We start from the raw sequence: 25,347 nt of genomic DNA, 5'->3' as shown, positions 1-25,347 counted from the left end.
GAGTTTCCAAACCTAGCCCAGGGCCAATGCCTGGAGCTCTTGTTTGAAATGCAGATTCCTGAACACCAGCCCCAAAGATTCTGATCCAACAGGGGTGGGGTATACTCAGGAATCTGTATGTGTATCAAAGGCCCTGTTCCAGGTGATCCTGACTTAGGGGATCCAAGGACCAGCATTTGGGAATAACCACTCTAACACACCCCATCTCCATATATTATTGTTATTCACTGAGAATTGGTGGTGCCTCAGATGAGGAGCCAGTGTAACAAACAGCCAGCATGTTCCTACACTCCCGCACAGACGCACCTATGTGTCACGGGGCATGTGTCTCTGAGATCTGCCTCCCAGCCACTTCATACCATCCTTGTGGCACACATGCACATTACACCGATTCAGTTCAGCAAATGTTTATTGAGTACCTACAATAGGCAAGGCACAGTACCAGCTGCTGTGGGCTACAAAGACAAGAAGGCTAGGCCTCACCCTCGAGAGGCTTACAGTCTAATAGGGAGAGATACACTCACAGTAACAAAAATACAAGGCAAAATGAGGTGAGCTCTATGGCAGAGGCAAAAACAACGGGAGAACAGCGAGCAGGGATATATCAGACATATCTCAGCCGATCAGATGTTGGATGCAGGGAGTGGTGTTTCCCAGGCCCCGGGAAGTGGGTCGGGTTCACACAGGTGAACTGGAAAAAGAAGCACACTCAGGCACAGGCAACGTATAGAGGTGGGAAGTGCAATGAAATGCTCAGAGAACAGAGATGCCTGCCTTGACCAAAACACAGGAGGCCAACAGGATAACAGAGGACCTAAGTTGGAGAAGTGGTTTCAGGCCAGATGGTGGGATCGTTCATAGTAGGATTTCATTCTTTTTTTTTTTTTTTTTTTGAGATGGAGTCTCACTATGTCGCCCACGTTGGAGTGCAGTGGCACGATCTCGGCTCACTGCAAGCTCTGCCTCCCAGGTTCACGCCACTCTCCTGCCTCAGCCTCCTAAGTAGCTGGGACTACAGGCGCCCGCCACCACGCCTGGCTAATTTTTTTGTATTTTTAGTAGAGATGGGGTTTCACTGTGTTAGCCAGGATGGTCTTGATCTCCTGACCTCGTGATCCGCCCGCCTTGGCCTCCCAAAGTGCTGGGATTACAGGCGTGAGCCACCCTGCCCGTAATTTTTTTTTTTTTTTTTTTTAATGAGACAAAGTCTTGATCTACCACCCAGGCTGGAGTGCAATGCCACAATCATAGTTCACTAGAGCCTCAGCCTCCTGAGATCAAGTGATCCTCCTCCAAGTAGCTGGGACTACAGGCACATGCCACCACACCCAGCTAATTTTGTGTGCATGTGTGTTTTTTGTAGAGACAGGCTCTCACTTTGTTGCACAGGCTGGTCTCAGACTCCTGACCTCACACGATCCTCCTCCCTTGGCCTCCAAAAGGACTGAGATTATGGGCTTAAGCTACCACACCCAGCTATAGTGAGGAGATCTGACTTCATTCCACTGGTAATGGTGAACCATTGAAGGTTTCTGAGCAGAGGAGTGACACGACTTCATTTCCACAAGTCTGGGCACACTGCTGTGAGTAATACATGATTAGCTTTATTCTTTTTGTTAACTTTACTCTATGGCTTACACTCATGCCTGGTCTCAAAGCAGAAGTGCAAACCTGAGCCCCGTAACCACACGTACTTTCCAGGCTGCACAAAGCAGGAAGCAGTGGCCTTAGCTAGGTAAACTGTGGGCTCATTTAACAGCTTTGCACCTTCTCCACAGAAAAGGAAGTGAGGCTTTCCAGAACGATTTGAGAGTAAGGGGCAGAGCACAAGGACGGTACTTCACAAACTTCTGTCACCTAAGCATGGCAAGAATAAGCTGCAGAGAAAATGGGAGTGCAGAAGAAAATGGTGGAGAGATGCAATTGACGTAACTAGCATCATCCAAACTGGACCCTTTCCCAGTATGACTTCTGTAATAACTCACCTCCGCCTCCAGCTAGTGGGAAGGGAGATTCCACAGTCTGACTCACTAGATCAGTAGATGGGGTTTCTAAGCGCTCTACACATAGAAGGATCTCTGTGGATAGAGGCTCCTAGGATCCTGCTTAACCATCCAATGAGGAAGGAGAATGGTGCCCACCCGCTCCTGGGCCACCCCAGCCCGCGAAGGGATGCGAGGCCACTGCTGTCCAGGTGGACACAGCAATGCTGGTTAGCGAGGGCTCCCCCAGAACCTCCACACCAGCCGAAGTGGGTGCTTGGGTGGAGAGCACAGAGGGGGGTGAAGTCACAGCTGGGTTTCCGAGGAGAAATGCTCCTGGGGCACTGGCATGCACCTCCGGGCCTGGCCCAGTGGGGCCTCCGGCACTATTGCTGATGGTCCACAGGCACGGATAGGGGCTGCAGAGACAGAGAAAGAGGGGAAGGGAATGTTCAATGGCACTCCAAGGAAGGAGTGCCGCCTGACAAGCACGCACATAGCACTGAGAAGTTACAAGAGGGCTTCTGGCCATGGCTTGATTTGTAGCTGTGACACAGATTAGTCCTGTTTCTGCAGAAAAGCTAAGAGAAACAGCAAAGTATGGTGGAATGATGATAACATTAAGTAGTACTGGCCCTGCCACCAGTGAGTTATTTGGTTTTAGACACAGAATTTCATTTATCTGGGCTCCCTTGCCCAGATTTCTATTGCCCTGCCTATGTAAAATTGGCAGGGCAATAGAAAAAAGGTATTAAAACTATATGATTGCTGCATCTGATCTCTCCCTGGCCAATGTGGCATAATAACCAGGAAACATCACTGTCAGAAGACTTGAGTTTAAATCCCAGCTCTACCACTTATTAGCTCTGTGGCCTTGGCTAAATTATTTAACATCTCTGAGTGTCAGTTTTCTCATCTTCAAGATGTGGTGTCATAATTTTACCTACCTTACAGAGATTGCTACAAGGATTAAATAGGAGAAGAATATGGTCCTTAGCATGTAGTACTCAGTAAATGGTGGTTGTTATCATTATTTCTTCCATTCCTGGTCTCCACCTGTGATCTCTGGTGCCTGGCAGAAAGGCTGAGAGCTAGAACACTCTCTTTGCCTTCTCTAGTTCTATAGCACTGGTTCACACACATGGTTGCACATTCGGCACACTGGAATCACTCAGGGAGTTTTTAAAAGTAATATTGCTGCCTGGGTCCCACTCTCACCCCACTCCCTTGCCCCAGAGATTCTGATTGAACTGATCTGGCATGCAGCCTGAGTATGAGGATTTTTTTAAGTTTCCCAGGTGATTGTAATGTACAGCCAAGCTTGCACCTTAATATAGATGCAGTTGGAACAGGTGCAATGATCCCAATGTTTTCAGCCTTTAGTCATCACTACATTTCTTACATTTCAGAGTTTCTGCATTGCCCAATAATATTGCTTGAGAATGGGCTTATTATCCAAAGGCAATATTGAATACATTTGTTTTGTTTTGTTTCTAACAAAATATTTATGGAGTCAGGAATTAGTTAAACACACCAACAGAGAAGCCAGAGTTGGCAATGCCATCATTCACCTGGTGCCATTTTTCAGTGCTCCAGGCCTCCTTGGACCATATGAAACCTGCAGTAGCCCATCCTCTGAGCTCTCTCTGAGCTAGCTCAGCTTATGGGGATTCTGGCCCTAATCTTCAGAAGATGCTCTTCTACATTATCTCTTACAGACCCTTTCTGATGCCGCCTGGGCCAGTGGGAGAACCATGGGCTCTGAGCTGTACTGCTTACTGCTCATAGTTGTCTTTGAGTACTACAGATGACTTATATATAGATGACTTATATATATGTAAGTATCCAGTATACAACTTGGCACATGATTATTTAATATCTTCAGGAACCCTCATCTTCATTTTCTTTTTCACTTTCTACCACAGCCCAAATCAATCCTTTTCCCTCAGATCCTCTAGATCAGTGTCAAATACAAATGATGCTCTAGATCAGTGTCAAAATGCAAACCATAAATGCCAGCTGCATATGTAAGTTTAAATTCTCTAGTAGCCACATTTAGAAAAATATTAATAAATTTATTAACATTTTATTTAACCGAAATATTCCAAATATTATCATTTCAACATGCATTTGATGTAAATATATATATTATATATGTATATATTTATATCACAATATTAACATAACATCTATATTTACATATACTATATTTTATATATTTATATATTTTTATATTTTAAATATAATGTATATTAAAATATATCTTATATATAAATTATAAATATATATTAAAATGTATAGTATATATTTTATATATGACATATATAAAATGTAAATGATGTTTTTTATATATAATATATAAAACATATACTATATATTTGAATATATTCAACATATATTAATATACATACTATATATTTAAAATATGAAAATATATAAAAATATATAATATAGTAGTATATATTGTGTATATATAAAAAATTGGGATATTTATTCTTTGTTTCACACTAAATCTTCAAAATCCTGTGGGTATTACACTCACAATGTATCTCAACTTAGACTAGCTGCATTTCAAGTGTTTGACAACCACAGGTGGCTACTGCACTGGACAGCACAGCTTTATACCCTGCTATATCAGCAACACCCAGGAACTTGGTAGAAATGTAGAATCTCAGGCCCCCACCCAGACCTACCAATCAGATTCTGCATTTTAACAACAACCCCAGGTGATTCTAAGCCATCACATTCTCCTTATTCTAGACTTACAAATCATAAGTCGTCTGATGTCTTCCCAAATCCAATCCTTTTTTTTTTTTTTTTTTTGAGACAGAGTTTCACTCTTGTTGCCCAAGCTGGAGTGCAGTGCCTCAGCTTAGTGCAACCTCTGCCTCCTGGGTTCAAGTGATTCTCCTGCCTTAGCCTCCCAAGTAGCTGGGATTATAGGCACGCACCATCAAACCGGCTAATTTTTGTATATTTAGTAGAGACGGGATTTTACCATGTTGGTCAGGCTGGTCTCAAATCAGGGGATTCACCTGCCTTGGCCTCCGAAAGGGCTGGGATTACAGGTGTGAGCCACTGCACCCAGCCAAGTCTCATCTTTTAATTTTGATTCCACTTTGGACCTTCTCAAAATTCTGCATAACCATATTGAACATAATAGCTGACATTTACACAGAATGTTACTGCTTACAAAGCATGTTAATGCATTTTCTAATTTCTGCATTTGATGCTCATGGTAACTCTACAAAGTAGTTCATATTATTTCCATGAAAGAAATAAGAAAGCTGAAGCTCAGTAAGGTTAAGAAAATTCCCCAAAGCCACAAAGTCACTACTGAGGTAGAACTGGGACTCAAACCCCTGCCTGTCAGACTCAACGAGGCCTTCTCTTCCCACTTCACCACTCAGATTTCTAGAAGTCAGAACTTAATGCAGGTCACTGGTGTGAGGACTAAACCATGGGGTCCTCCATGCTACACTTAGCCCTCTTACCAGGGTTGTGAGACCAGGCATCCACAATATGTCCCCCTTTTAGGATGGGTGACTCACGGGAAAGTGGACAATAGTGGTTCTTGACTTCTCAGTGTATGTTTATACTTTTCCTCTTCAATTCCTCTACAGTCAGTATCTATTTGCTACCACCATAGTTTAACGTGTTTCTGACTGGTTTAAGACAAATGATCCCAGGCCATAATGTCTATCCCTTTTTTTTTTTTTTCTTTTTGAGACGGAGTTTCACTCTTGTTGCACAAGCTGGAGTGCAATGGCGCGATCTCAGCTCACTGCAACCTCCGCCTCCTAGGTTCAAGTGATTCTCCCGCCTCAGCCTTCTGAGTAGCTAGGATTACAGGCACACACCACCATGCCCAGCTAGTTTTTGTATTTTTAGTAGAGACGGGGGTTTCACTATGTTGGCCAGGCTGGTCTTGAACTGCTGACCTCAGGTGATCCACCTGCCTCAGCCTCCCAAAATGCTGGGATTACAGGCATAAGCCACCATGCCCTGGCTATCCTTTTAAATATAAGAAATGGGATACGACTGAGCTGTTTCTCCAATTATGAAAGAACTCCATCCTGTTGCCACCTTGACTTCTTAGTGGTTTACAAGTCAAGACAATAGGTTAGACCAAGCCACCCTAGGAAATAGAATGAACTTGAGTCCCCAGTGCTAAAGTAAACCCCTAAGACCACCAATGAGCGAGCTGATGGTATTGGTCTTACCTGGGACCTGGATTGATTGGTCCGTTGGTGTGGGGTACAGACAGGATGCTGGCATGAGGTGTGGAGGATAAGGATGTCCAGCTGTCAGGTCCCGAGAAAACTTGCAGATTATTGCTTGAGCTTTCTATCAAATTCACTTTGGGGAAATAACAATAGTTGAATTGATAGCAAATGTAGAAAACATAAAGATGGTGACCAGTGACATTATCCTAAGGCAAAATATAACCATGGCTTGCACCACAGGCACCAACAGTTTGTTAGTTCTTTCTCAGGGAAATAGAAAATAAAAAGAAACATAGGTTTCTTGAAGGTCGACCATATGCCAGGTGTCATTCATAGTTTAATCTTCACACCAGTGACTCCTTAACTCCATCTTATAGATAAGCCTCAGGGTGGTAGGATTATTTGCCCTGGGTATCACCGATCTGTCTAACTCATTTCACCGCAGTCACTCTCTTTTAAGAAGGGACCATACCAGCCTCCCCTCAAGCTAAGCCTAAGGGCCACCAGTGCCCCAGATGAGATTTCTGAGGTCCAGGAACTTATTCTTCTCAACCATCCCCTAGAAGGTTTAAATATCTCAAGCACAGTGCCTTTTGACCAGGTGTGGTGCTCACACCTGTAATCCTGGCACTTTGGGAGTCCAAGGCAGGGGGATCCCTTGAGCCAGGAATTTGAGAACTTTCTGGGCAACACAGAGAGACACCATCTCTACAATTAAAAAAAAGAAAAAAAACATACCTTTTTATAAAAAGAAGTAGATTGTATGATCTCACTTATATGTGGACTCTAAGATTAAAGTTGAATACATAAAAGCAGAGAGTACAGCAGTGGTTACCAGGGGTGGGAAGCTGGGGAAATGAGATACTGGTCAAAGGATGTAAAATTGCATTTATGTAGGATGAGTAAGTCTAGAGATCTAACTTACAATCTGAAGACTATAGTTAGCAATACTGTACTGTGTACTGGAAATTTGCTAAGAGAGTAGATTTCAGGTGCTTTCATCATGAAAAACAGTAACTATGTGAGGAGATGGACATGTTAATTTGCCTGACAGCAGTAATCACTTCACTATGCATATTATATCAAAACATCATGTTGTACACCTTAAATATACACAGTTTTTATAGAGGAGAAAAAGAAGAATGTCTTCCATTTCTTTGAATCTCTATTTGCATAAATAGTGTATATATAAGAGAGAGGAAGAAGGCAGAGGGAGGGAGGAAGGAAGGGAAAAGGGGGAGAAAGGAGAGAGAGGAGGAAGATTCCAATGTCTATCTCTGGTGCTATGGTTTGAATGTGTCCCCCATCGTTCATGTGTTGGGAACTTAACTCCCAATGCAACAGTGTTGAGAGGTGGGGCCTTCAAGAGGTGATTAGGCCGTGGGGGCTCTACCCTCGTGAATGGGTTAATGCCAATATTGCAGGAGTGGGTTTCTGATAAAAGGATGGGTTTAGCCTCCTGCCCTCTCCCCCTCTCTTTCCCTGACTATCTGTGTGAGGCCTTCTGCAACATTATAATACAGCCAGAAGACCCTTACCATACGCTGGCACCTTAATCTTCAACTCCCCAGCCTCCAGGACTATGAGAAAATAAATTTCCACAGCTTATAAATTACCCTATGTCAAGTGTTTTCTTATAGCACCACAAAGGGGACTAGGACACCTGCCCATGTCTCTTCTTTTTACGATCTGGCACTTGCAAGCTCTCCAGCCCTAACTCTTGCATTTTCCATCTGTCCGCACTCCCCCTACATTCTGCTCCAAAGCTATTCTCAGACAACCTAGGGTCTCTCCCCCTTCTGTGTCTTTGCTCAGCCCACTCTCTCTACCTGGAATGTCCTGCGCCTCTGCCTGTGGCACAGGCCATCCTCCACCTTTTACCCCTGCCCACTCTCACTCTGTCCTTTTCTATTCATCTTTCAAGGCTCAATTTAAATGTTAACCCCTCTGGGCAGCCTTTGCTGCCCCACCAGGCATATCCAGCTGCTCTTTTTCCTTCATTCCCATGGCACCCTGACTTGTGTGTTTTGTTGGCTGTTTCTCAAACTCTAGAGCACTTATGAATCCCCTGGAGATCTTGTTAAAATGCAGACCCTGATTCAGGAGTAGAGCCTGAAAGTCTACATTTCTGACAAGTTCCCAGGTGATGCTTCTGCATTATATTAGGATTCGTTATTTACATATTTGTGCAATCCCGAGCTCCTCCAGGGAAGAAGCTATGTCTTTTTTTTTTTTTTTTTTTTTTTTTTTTTTGAGACGGTATCTTGCTCTTGTTGCCCAGGCTGGAGTGCAGTGGCACGATCTTGGCTCACTGCAGCCTCCACCTCCCAGATTCAAGCGATTCTCCTGCCTCAGCCTCCCAAGTAGCTGGGATTATAGGCGCCCGCCACCACGCCTGGCTAATTTTTGTATTTTTACTACAGACGGGGTTTCGCCATGTTAGCCAGGCTGGTCTCGAACTCCTGACCTTGTGACCTGCCCGCCTCGGCCTCCTAAAGTGCTAGGATTACAGGCGTGAGCCACCACACCCGGCCCTGAAGCTATGTCTTAATCACTTTCCTATCCCACTGCCTAGAAGAACATGGTATGCAGTAGGTGCTCAGAAGATGTGATTTGATGCTGACCACAGGAAAGAACAAGGAAGTAGAGCGAGCCACAGATCAGTTTCTGCTACTGATAAGCTACATAATCCCCCCTCCTGGCAGCAATGGTTGAGGTTGCCAAGGGTAGCAGGCTAAGGGACACAGGGACAGGTAGCTGGTGACCAGGAGGACCCTCTACAAATGCAGAGCTCAGGGTGTCACCGAGGAAGGAAGGAGGCTGGAATCCAAATACCCTCCACTATCTCCCATGCCATGAACTTTGCTTGTTTTATTGAGTGTCAATCTCTTCACATTAGTATAGAATCTCCATACGGGCAGGGCATGTGTCCGTTTCATTCCTGTGCTTGAAACAGAGCCTGGCATATAGTCGATCCTCAATAAATATTTGTTGCATGAATAATTTAATGAAAAAAGTAACCATTGTTTTCATTTCTCCCTTCTTTCTACAAATCTAATAACCAGGCAAGGACTGGGTCTACATAAGACAAAGGTGGAAAAGGCAGTAGTCAATGAGAAAAAAGCACACAAACAACACTGCTAACTTAAAAAAACAGTCGGACAGCAAAAATTATTTTAAAATATTAAGGTTGGGTTTGCATGTCTCCAACTGAATCCATCTAAGGCCTGAACATACAGGGATCCAGCTCCCCAGAGACCTTCCTAGTAGCTCCCTAACACTAGACCCAGTATTCCCTGAACTGAGCCATGAATGCAACCATAGAAAGGAGCCATGTGAAGGCGATGAACTGTGTTTCAGACCCACACAACTTGACGTGGCTTTTAGAGATCTGCCTGAACTGCTCAGAACACCAGGGTCCTGGCCTTTCATGCCCATTAGAAACCAGAAGACTGTGGGTTTTATGAAATAACTAAAAAAAAAAAAACAAAAAACTAAGATTGTTATACCTAGTTAATCAAATATTTGTACATAAAACAACAAAAAAAACCATAAAAACAATAATATCATAGATGTATATTAGATGAAAAGGGTTCCATCTTTAGCTACTCCTTTTCCTAGCTGTTTATCCATTTCTCCCGGCTGCCCCGGCCCCAGCTCATACCCCAAGAGTTTAATCAGCAGAGTCACAGACCTGAGGGAGAATGGTTTCTATGCATGTATGCAGAAGGGTAGGGAGCCTGCCGGTGTCCTCGGAGGCCCGAATAGTGCTCACAGCCATGGTGGGTGTGGGGAGCAGGCAGAGGCAGAGGAGCGGCATACTGGTAATTGGAGTTTCCTGCTGTGCACACTCCTTCCGGATTGGAAAAGATCCAGCCTCCCACTAAAATAGACAAGAGGAAGACACCAAGACTGAGTCTGTGAACTCCCACACCAAAAATCAGGTGACCAGCTACTTTATACAACTACAATTCTTGTAAATGACACTGATGCTAGCCTATGTGTTGGTACCATCCCCCCGCTGCCACTGCCCTTGCCCATGAGCAGGTAACTTGGCTTCTCTGGAAATGCATGACCAGAACCGCTAACTTTGCCACATATAACGTACACACGTCAAGAAGTTTGCTGAGAAGATTGCAACACATGAACTTTGAACTCCAGTGGTTCTGCACATGGCTCTAACCTACACAACAAGGTTTTTATTCCAGTTCATTCCACCTAAAGGAAAAAACTGACAGGGAAATGATAAATGAAAAATAGCTCAGAGCAGTCTGAGTTATGTGAGGCATGCAAAATGTATCAGGCCCAGAGGGATGTGAGTGTGAGGAGCACCTTCAGTCAAGGGCACCCCCTGCACCCATGCCCGGGGGCGATTCTTTAAAGGCATTTTTGTTCCTGACTAGCTGCCTCACCCATTATCTTCATGTTCCTGGAATGTGTGATACAAAGAACAATGTATAACCAATCAATAGCTCATGTTACGGTAAACAGTTTATGAATCGTCTCTTCTTTTTCCTTTAAAAACCCACTTGTAACTGCTGCTAACCCAAGCATATATTCAGGGGAACTTGAATCTATGCTCCCAAGTTGCAGTCCTCAAACTTGGCCCAAATAAACTTTCTACTTACATTAATGTTGCCTCAGTTTTTTCATTTAAGTTGACAGTCACTTTTAAAGAGTGCTTTTCGGCCGGGCGCAGTGACTCACGCCTGTAATCCCAGCACTTTGGGAGGCCGCAGCAGGAGGATCACAAGGTCAGGAGTTCAAGACCAGCCTGGCCAATGTGGTGAAACCCCGTCTCTACTCAAAATACAAAAATTAGCCAGGCGTGGTGGCGCGTGCCTGTGGTCCCAGCTGCTCAGGAGGCTGAGGCAGAGGAGTCGCTTCAACCCCGGAGGCAGAGGTTGCGGTGAGCTGAGATTGCGCCATTGCACTCTAGCCTGGGCAACAGTGAGAGTCTGTCTCAAAAAAAAAAAAAAAAGAGTGCTTTTCTGAGAGCTGCTTCTCTTTATGCGGCAATACTCCCAGGTCTGGTATGGAAGGTGCGCTAAGATTGAAGGGAAGGAAGAAGTAAAGAACTCCGCAGCTGGCAAACTGCATAAGGGTTCTTTGCAAGCCAATATAATCCGAATTAAAGAGGGTTTCAGACACCAGGGTTAACTTTCCTACTCTGATGTCACTGACCGTGGGTTGCATTGCAGCTGCAGAGGATTCCCTCCGCCATCCTGGGACATGGACAAGGTAACACGCTGATGGGAACATTCAACACTCCCTGCAGAATCCCAGTGATATGACTTCACCTCTTCCTACAGCCTTCCAGCCCTCAAATAAAGACTTCCCCACGGAGGCTACAGCCTGCGTGACACATTGCTATGGGGACCAACTCCAAAATTAGCAAACACTAAGAACAGCAGAACTCCAAAACACCAGAGTGGCGAGCATAAAGTTAGGAGGCCAGCCAAGGACACACTGTCGAGGCTTCAGCGCCTCACTGACATGAAAACCAGAGTCTAAGAAATCCATCATTTTCATTCTTATCTCCTGCCTAAGATTTTTTTAAGATCCTTAAGCCTAGGACCATTGGCCCTCTCTCTGGAAATTCTGGAAAGGGCATAAATTTGTCCTTAATGGAATAAACAGTGTGTTGAGTTTTGATTTGGAAGAGACCTTAAGCAGTCCTGACAGGCAAAGATTCTGAGTGTGGAGGGAATTGGCTCCAAGTACAGCCCCAAGTACAAGAACCTCCCGCCTCGTGTACACCAAACTCACAGTGAGAACAGGTCACATGCTGGCTTTCAGAGAGAGCCTCCGGTACGTCTCTTAGGTGATTTCTGAAAGAGGAAAGAAAATGCACCACAGTTGTCCAACTTATGTGTGTCCACCATAAAGCATACCCAAAATTCTCCTTGAAGAGCAATCAATTTCTTAGAATAAGAAAACCAAACCCCTTTTTCCCTACGCTCCTGTCCTTCCCCATTCTCCTTCCTTCAGGGTGCTGTCTCTACTTGTGCAATTGCTCTTAGAGTTCCAGTTTTACTGTTTACCCCTCTTTACCATATTAACAGCTATCCCTGTTTTTTGTTTCTTGGTTTTTGTTTTTATCTGAATAATTTGGGGATATTGTTCCTGACTGACAAGATTCAAGCAATAATAACAGCACAATTCCAGGGCACAATTACATATGTGATATGCTAGATCCACCAATGACTCTGTGAGGGAAATATTAACGTATTTTTCTAATTTTGTAGATTAGAAAAGTGGATCTCGAGGAGGTAAACTGACTTATGCAAGAAGAAACAGCCAGTAAATTACAGAGCAAGGATTCAGTCAGGACCTCTTACTCAAAGTCCCAAATTCTTTGTATTATACCATGCTACTGTCACTTTGAATCTAGATTCTGTCATGTCACATGTCAGTTTATCCTTTAGGCCTTTTGTTAACTGAAAATGTTATAAGCGTGTCTTGTATATCATCATAATTTATTCCAATATTGGAGCTAGGCACAGTAACTCACTCCTGTAATCTCAGCAACTAAAGAGGCGGCGGCAGGAGGATCACTTGAGGCCAGGAGTTTGAGACTGTCTGGTCAACATACTGAGACCCCCGTCTCTTAAAAACAAACAAACAAACAAACAAAAAACAAAACCACATAGCCAGGCATGGTGGCACATGCCTGTAGTCCCCACTACTTCAGAGGCTGAGGCAGGAGGATAGCTTGAGGCCAGGAATTTAAGGCTGCAGTGAGCTATATCACACCACTGTACTCCAGCCTGCATGACAGAGCAAGACCCCATCTCTAAAATAATAATAATAACGTATTCAAATATTGGACAGGACAGGGTCCTGTGATGCATCATTATGAACATCTGTCCATTCATGTAGAGCCTTATCAGAGCCTTTAAGGTGAACAGGAAAGATTAGACAGTTTTTAAACTATTTAAAAGATTTGAAACTCAAGCAATAAAATCTGAACATTAAAAAGATAATCATATTTATACTGTAGGGTTTGTCAATTAAAAAGTCAATGATGAGCACCATAATCTTCTTTTTCCTGGGATGGAAAACACACAGAGGCTGAACATGGTGGCTCAAGCCTATAATCTCAGCAATTTGGGAGGCCAAGGCAGGTGGATCTCCTGAGGTCAGGAATTCAAGACAAGCCTGGCCAACATGGTGAAACCCTGTCTCCACTGAAAACAAAAAATAAAAAATTAGCTGGGCGTGGTGGTGGGCACCTGTGATCCCAGCTACTAGGGAGGCTGAGACACGAGAATCGCTTGAACCCAGGAAGCAGAAGTTGCAGTGAGCAGAGATAGTGTCACTGCACTCCAGCCTGACTCTGTCTCCAAAAAAAAGATAGAAGGAAGGAATGAAGGAAGGAAGGGAGGGAGGGAAGGAGGGAGGGAGGGAGGGAGGGAGGGAGGGAGGAAGGAAGGAAGGAAGGAAGGAAGGAAGGAAGGAAGGAAGGAAGGAAGGAAGGAAGGAAGGGAGGGAGGGAGGGAGGGAGGGAGGGAGGGAGGGAGGGAGGGAGGTGAAGGGAAGGGAAGGGAAAGGAAAGGAAGGAAAGGAAGGAAAGGAAGGAAGGAAAGGAAGAAAGAAAGAAAAGATATAGAGATGGCAGGTCGCTGACCCAAAGTAGCAGAATCATCACTCATACCCCCAGAAGTCTCTGACTCCTTTTCTCAGCACAGGAAATGTGAACCTCTCCCCATTTTTCACTTTTCCTAGGCTAAGTGTAGTTTTTAAAAAGCAATGTATTAAGCCATGCTACTCAGAAGTAATTAGGAAAAAGGCAGAGTGAATTATTATAAATCTAAATCATTTAATTTTTTTAATGTGATTGTGCTACTTTCAAAAATCTGTAGTAAAACAGGTCTTTAAAAAAAAAAACACACATTGTTAGTTAACAGTTCTCCTGGACCCCTATTATAAGGAATAGATAATTATGATTTGAATTTTCTAGATGTTGTTGAATATTGAATTGAATATTGGAAGCATATTTCTACATTCTTTTTTTTTTTTTTTTTTGAGACGGAGTCTGGCTCTGTCACCCAGGCTGGAGTGCAGGGGCACGATCTCGGCTCACTGCAAGCTCCGCCTCCCGGGTTCATGCCATTCTCCTGCCTCGGCCTCCTGAGTAGCTGGCGGCCTACAGGCGCCCGCCACCACACCCGGCTAATTTTTTGTATTTTGAGTAGAGACGGGGTTTCACTGTGTTAGCCACGATGGTCTCGATCTCCTGACCTCCTGATCCACCCACCTCGGCCTCCCAAAGTGCTGGGATTACAGGTGTGAGCCACCACGCCCGGCCAAGGAAACATATTTCTATCAAAGGTAATGCAAGTGCTACTGGTCTAGTTCCTTTCAAGATAATCATAAATTCCACATTTGTATTTGCATAAACCATTCATTAGAAGATTTCACTAAAATTTCTCTACTTACCTTTCCTTGGCATCCAAGAAGGCTTTGGCAAAAGGATTGTACTTGATTTTGAGAGCTGTTATCTTGCATTTACAAAGACAAGAAGTGTTAGTAAGAGTAGGATACACATAGGCAGACAGAACCCTTTGTTTTCTGTAAAACCAGGTTAATTCCCTCTCTTTTCCTTCCCTTTCCTGCCAGGCATGGTGGCTTATGCCTGTAATCCCAGCACTCTGAGAGGCAGAGGCCCTTTGCACCTTTGCTTACTCCAGCACTTAATCACCATTGCACTGTCTCTGGCAAAGGACATTTTATCATTGCATGTGGTGAAAATGCTAATGCCATGTAAAGTGAGAAAAGAAAGGGCAAAGCACTGGAAATAAGCAAAGCCCTGATGTGTGAAGCCTAGCATTCATTTTTTACTCATTTATTTATTTTTTTTCAACAATCCTTGATCCCCTACATGTGATTTACTTATCTAGTCACTTGGAACACAGTGGAGAGCAGCACAGGTGTGATCCTGGCCCTCTGGGAAAGTGCCATCTAGCATCGAGTCCCTTATTCATAAATAACAGCTTACACATGGGGCCGTGTCAATGCAAAAAGCAAACTATCACCCCCATTCACTGTCACTCCCTTTATCTGCCTTAGCCTGAGCCTGTTTCATTTCTCATTAGAGACATCTGACATATAGATAGACAGTCATCGTGATAGAGATAAAGAGATAGAAACAGAGAAATATTTATTTTTCATCTCTCCCCACTGGGATGTAAGTGCCTTGAAGACAGGGTATTCATCTGTTTTATTCATTGCAGTATTTCCAGCATTTAGAACAATATCCAGCATGTATTAAAGCCCAGCAAATATTTGTTGAGTAAATAAATATTTAGAGAATAGATATATATTATATATATATATATATTTAGATATATATATATATTTTTTTTTTTTTTGAGACAGGAGTCTTGCTCTCAGGCTGCAGTGCAGTAGCTCCATCTTGGCTCACTTCAACCTCCGCCACCTGGGTTCAAGTGATTCTCCTGCCTCAGCCTCCCAAGTAGCTGGGATTAGAGGTGCCTGCCACCACACCCAGCTGATTTTTATATTTTTAGTAGAGACAGGGTTTTGCCATTTTGGCCAGGTTGGTCTTGAATTCCCGACCTCAGGTGATCTGCCTGCCTCAGCCTCCCAAAGTACTGGGATTACAGACATGAGCCACCATACCCAGTATACAGAATATTTATATCAGCAAGGATCTGAGACTTGATGGAAGAAGGAAAGCAAAGACAGACCCAGATATGGTTTGGCTATGTCCCCACCCAAATTTCATCTTGAATTGTAGCTCCCATAATTCTCACATGTTGTGGGATGGACCTGGTGGGAGATAATTGAATCATGAGGGCAGTTTCCCCATGTTCTCATGGTAGTGAATAAGTCTCACAAGATCTGATGGTTTTATAAGGGGTTTCCCCTTTCTCTTGGCTCTCATTCTCTTTGCCTGCCGCCATGTAAGATGTGTCTTTTGCCTTCTACCATGATTGTGAGGCCTCCCCAGCCATGTGGAACTGTGAGTCCATTAAACCTCTTTTTCTTTAAAAATTACCCAGTCTCAGGTATGTCTTTATTAGCAGCAGGAAAATGAACTAATACAGCACCCAACTCCTTTTGGCCCAGAACTTGTGAGGAGAAATCAGGAGAAAGAAGAAAAGGAGGTATGGGGTCAGATAGGTACAACCTAGTCTTTCTCTTGGCTTAAACCTGGAGAGGTAGAAAAGCATACATGAAGCTAGCAGGGGGTGCAGAGGAGACATTGGCCTCCTTCACCCACCCCCACACCACTCGCCACCCGGGATGCGTCTGCGTGGACTTGGCAGGGAAGCTTTGTTGACAGAGGGAGGTGCTGGGGCTAGGCTTTCCAGAGCTTGATTGCCATGGGGCATGTTCAAGACCCAGAAGTAACAAGTCAGGCTGAGAGATTGCTGGATGGGTCAAAAACGACCAGTCAGGTGGTTCAGAGAGAACTGTCCCACACCTGCAGCCAGGGAAAGCTTCTGAGGGTTCACCAAGTCAGCAGCCAAATGACAAGTTCCGCACACCACCAGCTAAGCCAACAGCACACAAGTGGGCAGGGGCCTTGCCTGAAGACCAGAGGAGGTTAGGACATAGTCTCCAACTCCACATGCACCCCCGACCACCCACTTCCCAGAGTTACAAAGACCCAGTTACAAAAACCCACTTCCCCTCATAGACCCAGATTCCAGCCCAGGGAGAAAAGCTGGGAGAGAGGGCTATCTGCAGAATGGATTTACTTTATCATCAAAAGACTGGTCACCAGTTGAGGGACTGTTTACGTTATTAGCTAGTTCATTTCTGTTCCCATTGGCCAGCTGCAGGGGCTCTGCCAAGAGGCCAGTTTACTTATAGAAATGACATTTTCTCTGCACATCTGTGATGTGAGTTAAATCTGCAACTTCATTTCACCTGTAGGCACTAAGACAGTAGTTTCCAAACCTGGATGCTCAATAGAATCCTGTGGGGAGACTTTAAAATCTACAGATTCTGAGCATCATCCTTGGAGATTCTGACTCAGTTGGCTGGGTGGGTGTCAGGCCAAAATCTGTCTGTAAAGCTTCCAAATAAATACAGATGGAAGCAACAACAAGATCTCTTTTTTTCTTTTTTCTGAGACCAAGTCTTGCTCTGTCACCCACGATGGAATGCAGTGGCACAATCTCAGCTCACCGCAACCTCCACCTCCCAGGTTCAAGCAATTCTCTTGCCTCAGCCTCCCGAGTAGGTGGGATTACAGGTGCCCGCCACTGTGCCCAGCTAATTTTTGTATTGTTAGTGGAGACGAGGTTTCACCAGGTTGGCCAAGCTGATCTGGAACTCTTGATCTCATGATCTGCCTGCCTTGGACTCCCAAAGTGCTGGGATTACAGAAATGAGCCACCACACTCGGCCAAGATCTTATTTTTTTTAACCTATCAGAGTGTCAAAGATGACAAAGATTGATAATAGTGTTGATCATGGTGTGGGGGCTATAAATAGAGATGCCGTTTTGAGGGAAGCAATTTGGCCACATCTATCCGTTTCTAGGTATTCACCCAAGCAAGCAAATGACAAATGCACCAGGATATTCATTGCATCATTATTTATAATAGAAAATAAAGGGCTAGGTGTGGTGGTTCACACCTGTAATCCCAACACTTTGGGAAGCCGAGGCGGACGGATCACCTGAGGTCAGGAGTTCGAGACCTGCCTGGCCAACATAGTGAAACCCCGTCTCTACTAAAAATACAAAAATTAACCAGGCATGGTGGTGCACGCCTGTAGTCCCAGCTACTTGGGAGGCTAAGGCAGGAGAATCGCTTGAACCTGGGAAGCGGAGGTTGCAGTGAGCCAAGATCACACCACTGCACTCTAGCCTAGGTGACAGAGCAAGACTCTGACTCAAAAAAAAAAAAAAAAAAATTAGCCAGGCGTGGTGACAGGTGCCTGTAATCCTAGCTACTCAGGAGGCTGAGGCAGGAGAATCGCTTGAACCCAGAAGGCAGAGGTTGCAGTGAGCCGAGATCACACCGCACAACAAGAGTGAAACTCTGTCTCAAAAAAAAAGAAAAAGAAAAAAAGAAAAGAAAACAGTTGGAAACAACTTAAATGTCCATTGGTGGGGGGCTGATTACGTGAAATAGTGTATTCATACAACACAATATTCTGCAGGCATTACAGAAAAGGAGATATATGTAGGCATAATTACATAGAAAGGTAATCATAATACACTGTTAAACTGGAGAAAAAGAAATTTGCAGATTAATAATATATACAACATGAGCCAATTTATGTGAGGAAATCTACATTCACATATATATTTACAAATACATAGAACATATATATTTACAAATACATAGAAAATTTGTCAAAAAAACACACTCTAAGTTATTCTTCGTCATGTCCATGGGGAGCGAGATTCCGAAACTGAAGAAAGCAGTACAGCTACCTTATGGTCTTCACGTTTACTTTATATACTTCTGTACTGTCAGTTTATTATGTGTTGTCAAATAAATAAATATTATCTTTAAAGAACATTTTTAAAGTTTAATCAAAAAGAATTCAACCCTCTCTGGGTTCTTCTGATAATCAGCAAAGCATGTGAACAGACCCAAAGCAGCTCACAGACAGGCCGGGCGCTAACCACTCAGCCCTCACAGCCAGGCGGCTCAAGTCACTGGGCAGCAGCAGACTTAACTGTGCTCAGATATTGAACATTAACAAGCAGGATTGATAGCATAACAAAACCCAAGGGAGGGTGCACGTTTGGATCACTTGCTACAGACTTGCTTCTAGAGCAGGAGATCCGACAGCCCCTGCCCAGTTGTACCCACTCAAGACACACTCAACTCTGCACAGGCCAAGGGCACACAGGGGCCTGACAACAAAGACTCCAGAGTTTCAACAGAACTCAGGCGTTTCATGACAATACACAGCTGTGCCTTGTTGGCATCAGGAGAGCACATGCTGGTGAGCCTTTAGCAAACAGGCAAGAGGGAGGGAGAGCAGCTACTCCATTGTTTAACTTCATGTCTGCTGAGTGTATCCAAATCCTGGAAAACCTACCTTTCATCTAAAAGGACTCCCCCACCTCCCATCTTGCCATGATCTCCCAGGTGACAGTTACACACACACACACACACACACACACACACACACACACACACACACACTTACCTCCTCATTCTGATAGGCAGTCACGGCTATGAACTGGGTTTCAGGGAAGGAGCAGTTCGTTACCATTCGATGGGCACTTCCAACACGCACTATGTGAACCTGGGGTTCATACTTATGCAGAGAATTCAACATTATCTGTTGAGGCAGGAGAAGAGAAAGAGGAGAAAAGCAAAGCCCCGTGTATCGCAGGTGATAAACAAGCCAGCATCTCCAGTTGGTCCCAAGCTCAGCACCACCCCAGTTAGGGACACACATTTCAAATCCTAGATTTGAAGCCACTTGAGCTGCCACCACACCTCTAAGAAACAAATGAAGGGAATTTTCCAGAAGCTCCAGGAAGCATAACATTGAAGCCTTTACAAGGGTGAGGGGTGGGTTGTCAGAGAGGAGTTATTCTTAAGAGTTTTCCGTTTTCTGACAAAATCTTGGCTTCCTTTTTTCCTTCCCCTATTTTCACACAACAATGTGGATTTCAATCTATCAAAATATATTGTTTGCCTTTTTTTCATTTGAGGAATCCTAATAATTCAAAATGCTGACAATGGGTGCATTTTCCAAGTGACGAAAGAATAGTGAAATCTGACATCTGATGGTTACACTCTCTATGAGTCAAATGAAAGGTGTATGACAGTCTCCTGCTGTGAAATCTGGTAGGCAGTAACAATTCACTGTTCAATTTTCCGTTTTAATAAGGAACTGGAAGCTTCTGAGTACCACACAGACTCAGGTAGTATTACCTCTGGACACATGAACTCCTTTGGTCCCTGCCATCTAAGCACAGAGATCAGAGAAGGGCCACATGGGCACAGGGTGGGAGGCTAAGGGAAAATCAAACACGCAGGTGGGGAAGAGAAGAATCCAGACCCTTTCCTCCCATCCGTGTCTCCAATCCCCAGAAACCACCTACATTATAGAAAGTAACTAACAACCTTCCATAGCAGACTAGTATTCACAATCCTAACACAGAAAACAAGACGAAAAAGCCCCAGATGCTTGTTTACTCTAATTGGAGACCTGAAATAAAACCTTCCTTGTTTAAGAAAGGTTTGTTTTGATTTTTTTTTCTGAAAAACCAAAGCTGATTCAATATTCTATTGATAATTATCATAATGCCCAAGTGGAGGTAGTAATTATTTCATTTAGAAGCAGCTTTTTATGAAGGTATTTGTCTATTGCCAGCATGCCACTTATACTAAAAAAGGGGAGAGGGACTAACAAAACCCTAGTACCCACAAACATCTCCCTCTCAGAGCTGGGTAAAAAGCACAGCACACAAGACAAAACTCTGAAAAGGGCCCCAGTGATTAAGTAAACCACTGCTCTCTCACTCTCTTAACATCAGGAAGTCCATTAAAAACTGAAAGCACCAATTAAGAGCTGTTTATTCTTGTTTACATTTGGACTCCAGGGAATAATTGGCTTCTGTGGGAGAAGAGGCTGGTGAGGACACCTCTAATTGCCTAAATGCACCCTTGATATTTCTTGATTGGTGTTGTGGGGAGGCTGGAGCGGGTGGCCAGGCCTGCCCGCCTCATTCATACCTGCCCGCCTCCATTGAGCTTGTTGGTCAGCTTCACTTTGCTGAAGGAGATGGGAGCTTTCATCCAGTGGGCCCCAAAGTTGGGGGAGTCCGGGTGAATGTAGACGCAGCTGTGGCTGGAGACCTCTGGCTTGCCAGCGGGCACCCATTCCCCATTGACATACTTCCAGCGGTGACTGTCCGTAGGGACAAAGTCCAGCAGGAGGGAGTACATGGCATTGGGGTCCAACCCTGTGACACTAATCTTTAGGACTGGAAACATCCGTCTAAAAGGAAAGGGAGAAACTTAGCCACAGGAGGGACGTTAGAGGAACTCTCACCTTGTCCAGGGACCTCTCAATACTGAGGCCTTCCATGGAATGCCCTGTGAGGAGGCCAAACAAACAGGGCCCAAGTCCACAATCCCAATGCTACTGGAGCTTATTTTTATAAATGAATTTAATACTGAGATTTCACTTTAAAACATGCTCCATTTTAAAGTCTGAAAACCACTGATGGAGTCATTTGACACAACAGGAACCTGAAGCCCAAGATGTATCAAAGGCCACATCCCCACATAAAGCTTTCTTCAAAGATTTCCCACTGGTACACTGATGCCACAGACAGCCCTTCCCAACCTCATAAAGAACACTATTCCTAAATAATAGTAATCGCATTTGTAGCAAAACATGCCAGCCTGGGCAACATAGTGAGACACCCCCATCTCAAAAAAAGAAAAAACATTCGCTGGGTATGGTAGTCCCAGTTATTCGGGAGGCTGAGGTGGGACGATTGCTTGAGCACAGGAGTTGGAGGCTGCAGTGAGCTGTGATGGTGCCACTGCACTCCAGCCTGGGTGACAAGAGTGAGATCCTGTCTCAAAAAAAACAAAAACAGGGTTACATGGTAAAGTAACTGAGAGGAACTCTTAACTCTACAAAGTGAGACCAGTTCTTTCCTCCAGGATGCCTCAGGGCCTTTAACATCCCCTTGTACACCATGGGACTTTGAAGAAAGTGTGGGAATGTGCATACCCTAAACATATGTGACAGTGGGATTATCATTTAGCTAAGCATTTTATGAGAATTTGTGTCCAAAGAACACACTTTGAGACATGCAGATCTAGATTCATCGATCCTTCTTCTACATGCTAGAATAATACAAGTTTAATAGTTTCATACAAGAACAATACAACAAGTTTACTCTCACAAATATTTGGAGAAACTATCCAAGTAGCTGGCTTATAAGTCTAGAACATTTTCATCATCCCAAAAAGAAACCCCATGGCCATTAGCAGTTACTCTCTATTCCATTTAGACTTCTTTTTTTTTTTTTTTTTTTTTTTCAGACGGAGTCTCTGCTTCCTGGGTTCAAGTGATTCTCTTGCCTCAGCCTCCAGGAGGGTAGCTGGGATTACAGACATGCGCCACCATGCCTGGCTAATTTCTGTGTTTTTAGTAGAGACAGGGTTTCACCATGTTGGCCAGGCTGGTCTCAAACTCTCAACCTCAGGCAATCCACCCGCCTCAGACTCCCAAAGTGCTGGGATTACAGGTGTGAGCCACCACACCTGGCCTCTATTTAGACTTCCTATCACCAGAAAAAAAAGCAGAGAGAAGTAGTTTCTGCCTGCTAGGCAGGAGAGAGGCAGAGTTGACGTCCTTTGTGCTTCCAACTCTAAAGTCACTGCCTAAGGTAAGATTCTGGAGCCAAAGCAAAGCCAGGCCAGCCGAAGGGCTTGGGTATAATGGTGATACAGCCAACAGTTACAGAGCACTCACTAGGTGCCAGTGGGAATAAGCACTTTACATGAACTAACTCAGTGAGTTCTTCACAACAACTTTATGAGGCTGTGTTGGTGTGTTCAAGGAGAGAAAATTAATTTAAATGGGAGGCTAGGACAAGTATATAAATTAAGTAAAATTTCTAGGGAGAAAAATGCATCAGATGATGCATTCCAAATCCAGGTCTTCACTGAGAACTTCATTATCCACCTCAACACTCCTCGTCCCTTAATGAGATGATTGCACTTTTACATTAACTAAAATGATACGCCTCCTCTAGGGAGGCTGCCTGTGTGATGTAAAATCTTTATGTTGCATTTTCTTTTGTTCTTTCTTCAATAGAAGGATTATTGTCTTATTTTCTACTACTATCAGATTAAACAATTCCCTTTTACGATATATTTTAATGTTTTCAGTTATCTTAATAATATTGGCCAAGTGTAGAAAACAGAAGGATCCTGAGAACACAAATGCCATTTGCAAAGAATCATAAAAGTGAGTATCAGAAATGATGCTAGGGATTCTATAGGGTTCTTCTGACAGCCAGCAGTCAGACCTGTTTATAGGAGGTATACGGAGACATGGTCTCTGTGTTCCGGTCCAGTGCTTCTTCTGAAGTACTAAAGTTTACTTTTTATTTTATTTTAAAGAAAACACAAGAGTGGCATGTGTATAATTGTCATTTTGCATACTAAAGTTAAAAAGTACCAAAGGAGTTTAAGACCAGCCTGGGCAACATGGCAAAACCCCATCTCTATAAAAAATACAAAATTTAGCCAGGCATGGTGGTGCACATCTGTAGTTCCAGCTATTGGAGAGGCTGAAGCAGGAGGATCATTTGAGCATGGGAGATCGAGGCTGCAGTGAGCTATTATCACACCACTGTACTCCAGCTTGGGTGACAGAGTGAGACTGTGTCTCAAAAAAAAAAAAAAAGTACCAAAACTTTTCTCAATAAGACTATATGGGCCCGGCGCGGTGGCTCAAGCCTGTAATCCCAGCACTTTGGGAGGCCGAGACGGGCGGATCACGAGGTCAGGAGATCGAGACCATCCTGGCTAACACAATGAAACCCCGTCTCCACTAAAAATACAAAAAAATTAGCCAGGCGTGGTGGCGACGCCTGTATTCCCAGCTACTCGGGAGGCTGAGGCAGGAGAATGGCGGGAACCCGGGAGGCGGAGCTTGCAGTGAGCCGAGATCGCGCCACTGCACTCCAGCCTGGGCGACAGAGCGAGACTCCGCCTCAAAAAAAAAAAAAAAAAAAAAGACTATATGGTACACATAAAAGTAAGAGAAAAAACATATAATGTATTACTCATGCACTAAACTGCCAGAATAATGATGCAATTGTTCAAGCATGAGAGCATGGCTGGTGTCTTCATGATAAGAAATGTCAGGACGTTTCATAAAGTTCTGACTTATGATTTAAGAAATTACTTAATGCAAGACACTTTCATTTGTTTTATTTTTATTTAAAAAGTTTCTGACTGTGTTGCCCAGATTGCTTTCAAATTCCTGGGCTCAACTCCTCCCTCAGCCTCCTAAAGTGCTGGGACTACAGGTGTAAGCCACAGTGCCTAACTGCAAGATTGTTTTTCTAGTGATAATAGTTATCATGTACAGTCAGGCCTCCGCATTCCCACGGTCTGCATCTGTAGATTCAACCAAATGCAAATTGAAAAATTTGAAAAGAAATAATACAGCAATAAAACATAATACAAATAAAAACAATACAGCATAACTATTTACATAACATTAACATTGTATTAGGTATTATAAATAATCCAGAAATAACTTAAGCATATGGGAGGATGTGCATAGGTTATATGCAAAATATTCTAGTTCATTTTATGTAAGGAACTTCAGCATCCTCAGATTTTGATATTTGCAGGGGCCTGGAACCAATCCTCTGTGGATGCCAAGGGATGGCTGTACTGAGTTCTACTCTGCACCTAGGACTTTGCGTAGGTGAATATTTCACTTAAGTGAAATATAACTTAAGTCTTACTTCACCCACAAGGAGGTTATTATGCCAGTTTTATAGATGAGGAAACTGGGACTTAGAAAGCACACATTACGTTACATTCACCACTCCTTTTTTTTTATTTTTAAACTCTGTTTTCCTTTCTTATTAGCTTCTCAAAGGCTAACATGGTTGAGCCACAGTGAAAGGAAAAGTCCCCCTCAATGTTTTCCCAAATCTTAATACCTAATTAGAGATTTATCTGCCCATTTGACAAATGGTTTTTTAGTACCTGCTCTATGCTAGGAACTGTTCTAGGTGGGGATTCAATGAAAAAAATTGCAGACCCAGTATCTTCTTGCTCATGAAGCTTACATTCTAACAAAGAAGTCAGGCAACAAAAATGTCAATAAATTTTTGTTGTTTCTTTAATGTATAAGATCATTTGGGGCTGGGTGTGGTGGCTCATGCCAATAATCCCAGCACTTTGAGAGGCCAAGATGGGAGGATCACTTGAGGCCCAGAGTTCGAGACCAGTCCGGTCAATTTAGCAAGATCCCTATCTCTATTTAAAAAAAAAAAAAAAAGATCATTTTAAATTGCAAGAGTGCCATGAAGGAACTAAAATGCATTATGTCACAGAAGGAGACTAAAGGATGAGAAGCTACTTTAGCCTGATCTGAACAGGAAGTGACATTTGAGCTAAGACCTAAATAATGAG

General features: G+C 43.7%; 1 protein-coding gene across 16 annotated transcripts in view; it reads right to left on the bottom strand.

Moving 5' to 3' along the window:
- Nucleotides 1-1,584: 1,584 nt before the first annotated feature.
- SFT2D2 (SFT2 domain containing 2) overlaps nt 1,585-25,347 on the bottom strand; it is an 85,584-nt gene continuing 61,821 nt past the window's right edge. For 12 of the 16 annotated variants that reach the window (XR_012420083.1, XR_012420090.1, XM_065521299.2 and 9 more), the window contains 7 exons: nt 20,899-21,163; nt 19,358-19,492; nt 14,651-14,712; nt 11,978-12,039; nt 9,903-10,091; nt 6,206-6,341; nt 1,585-2,401 (listed from right to left, as the gene is read on the bottom strand). Coding sequence is in view for 11 of the 16 variants with exons in the window: in XM_065521299.2 (XP_065377371.1) it covers nt 2,107-2,401; nt 6,206-6,341; nt 9,903-10,091; nt 11,978-12,039; nt 14,651-14,712; nt 19,358-19,492; nt 20,899-21,163 (1,144 nt within the window). In the remaining 5 variants the exon portion in view is untranslated. The remainder of the gene's footprint in view (nt 2,402-6,205; nt 6,342-9,902; nt 10,092-11,977; nt 12,040-14,650; nt 14,713-19,357; nt 19,493-20,898; nt 21,164-25,347) is intronic. The other 4 variants (XR_012420076.1, XR_012420098.1, XR_012420064.1 and 1 more) reach the window with 2 other exon arrangements.

Source organism: Macaca fascicularis, chromosome 1 (genome assembly GCF_037993035.2).
Source record: "Macaca fascicularis isolate 582-1 chromosome 1, T2T-MFA8v1.1".
Classification (NCBI taxonomy): Eukaryota; Metazoa; Chordata; class Mammalia; order Primates; family Cercopithecidae; genus Macaca; species Macaca fascicularis.
The sequence above is the reverse complement of the archived record's forward strand: the minus strand, read 5'-3'. Positions and strand labels throughout refer to the sequence as shown.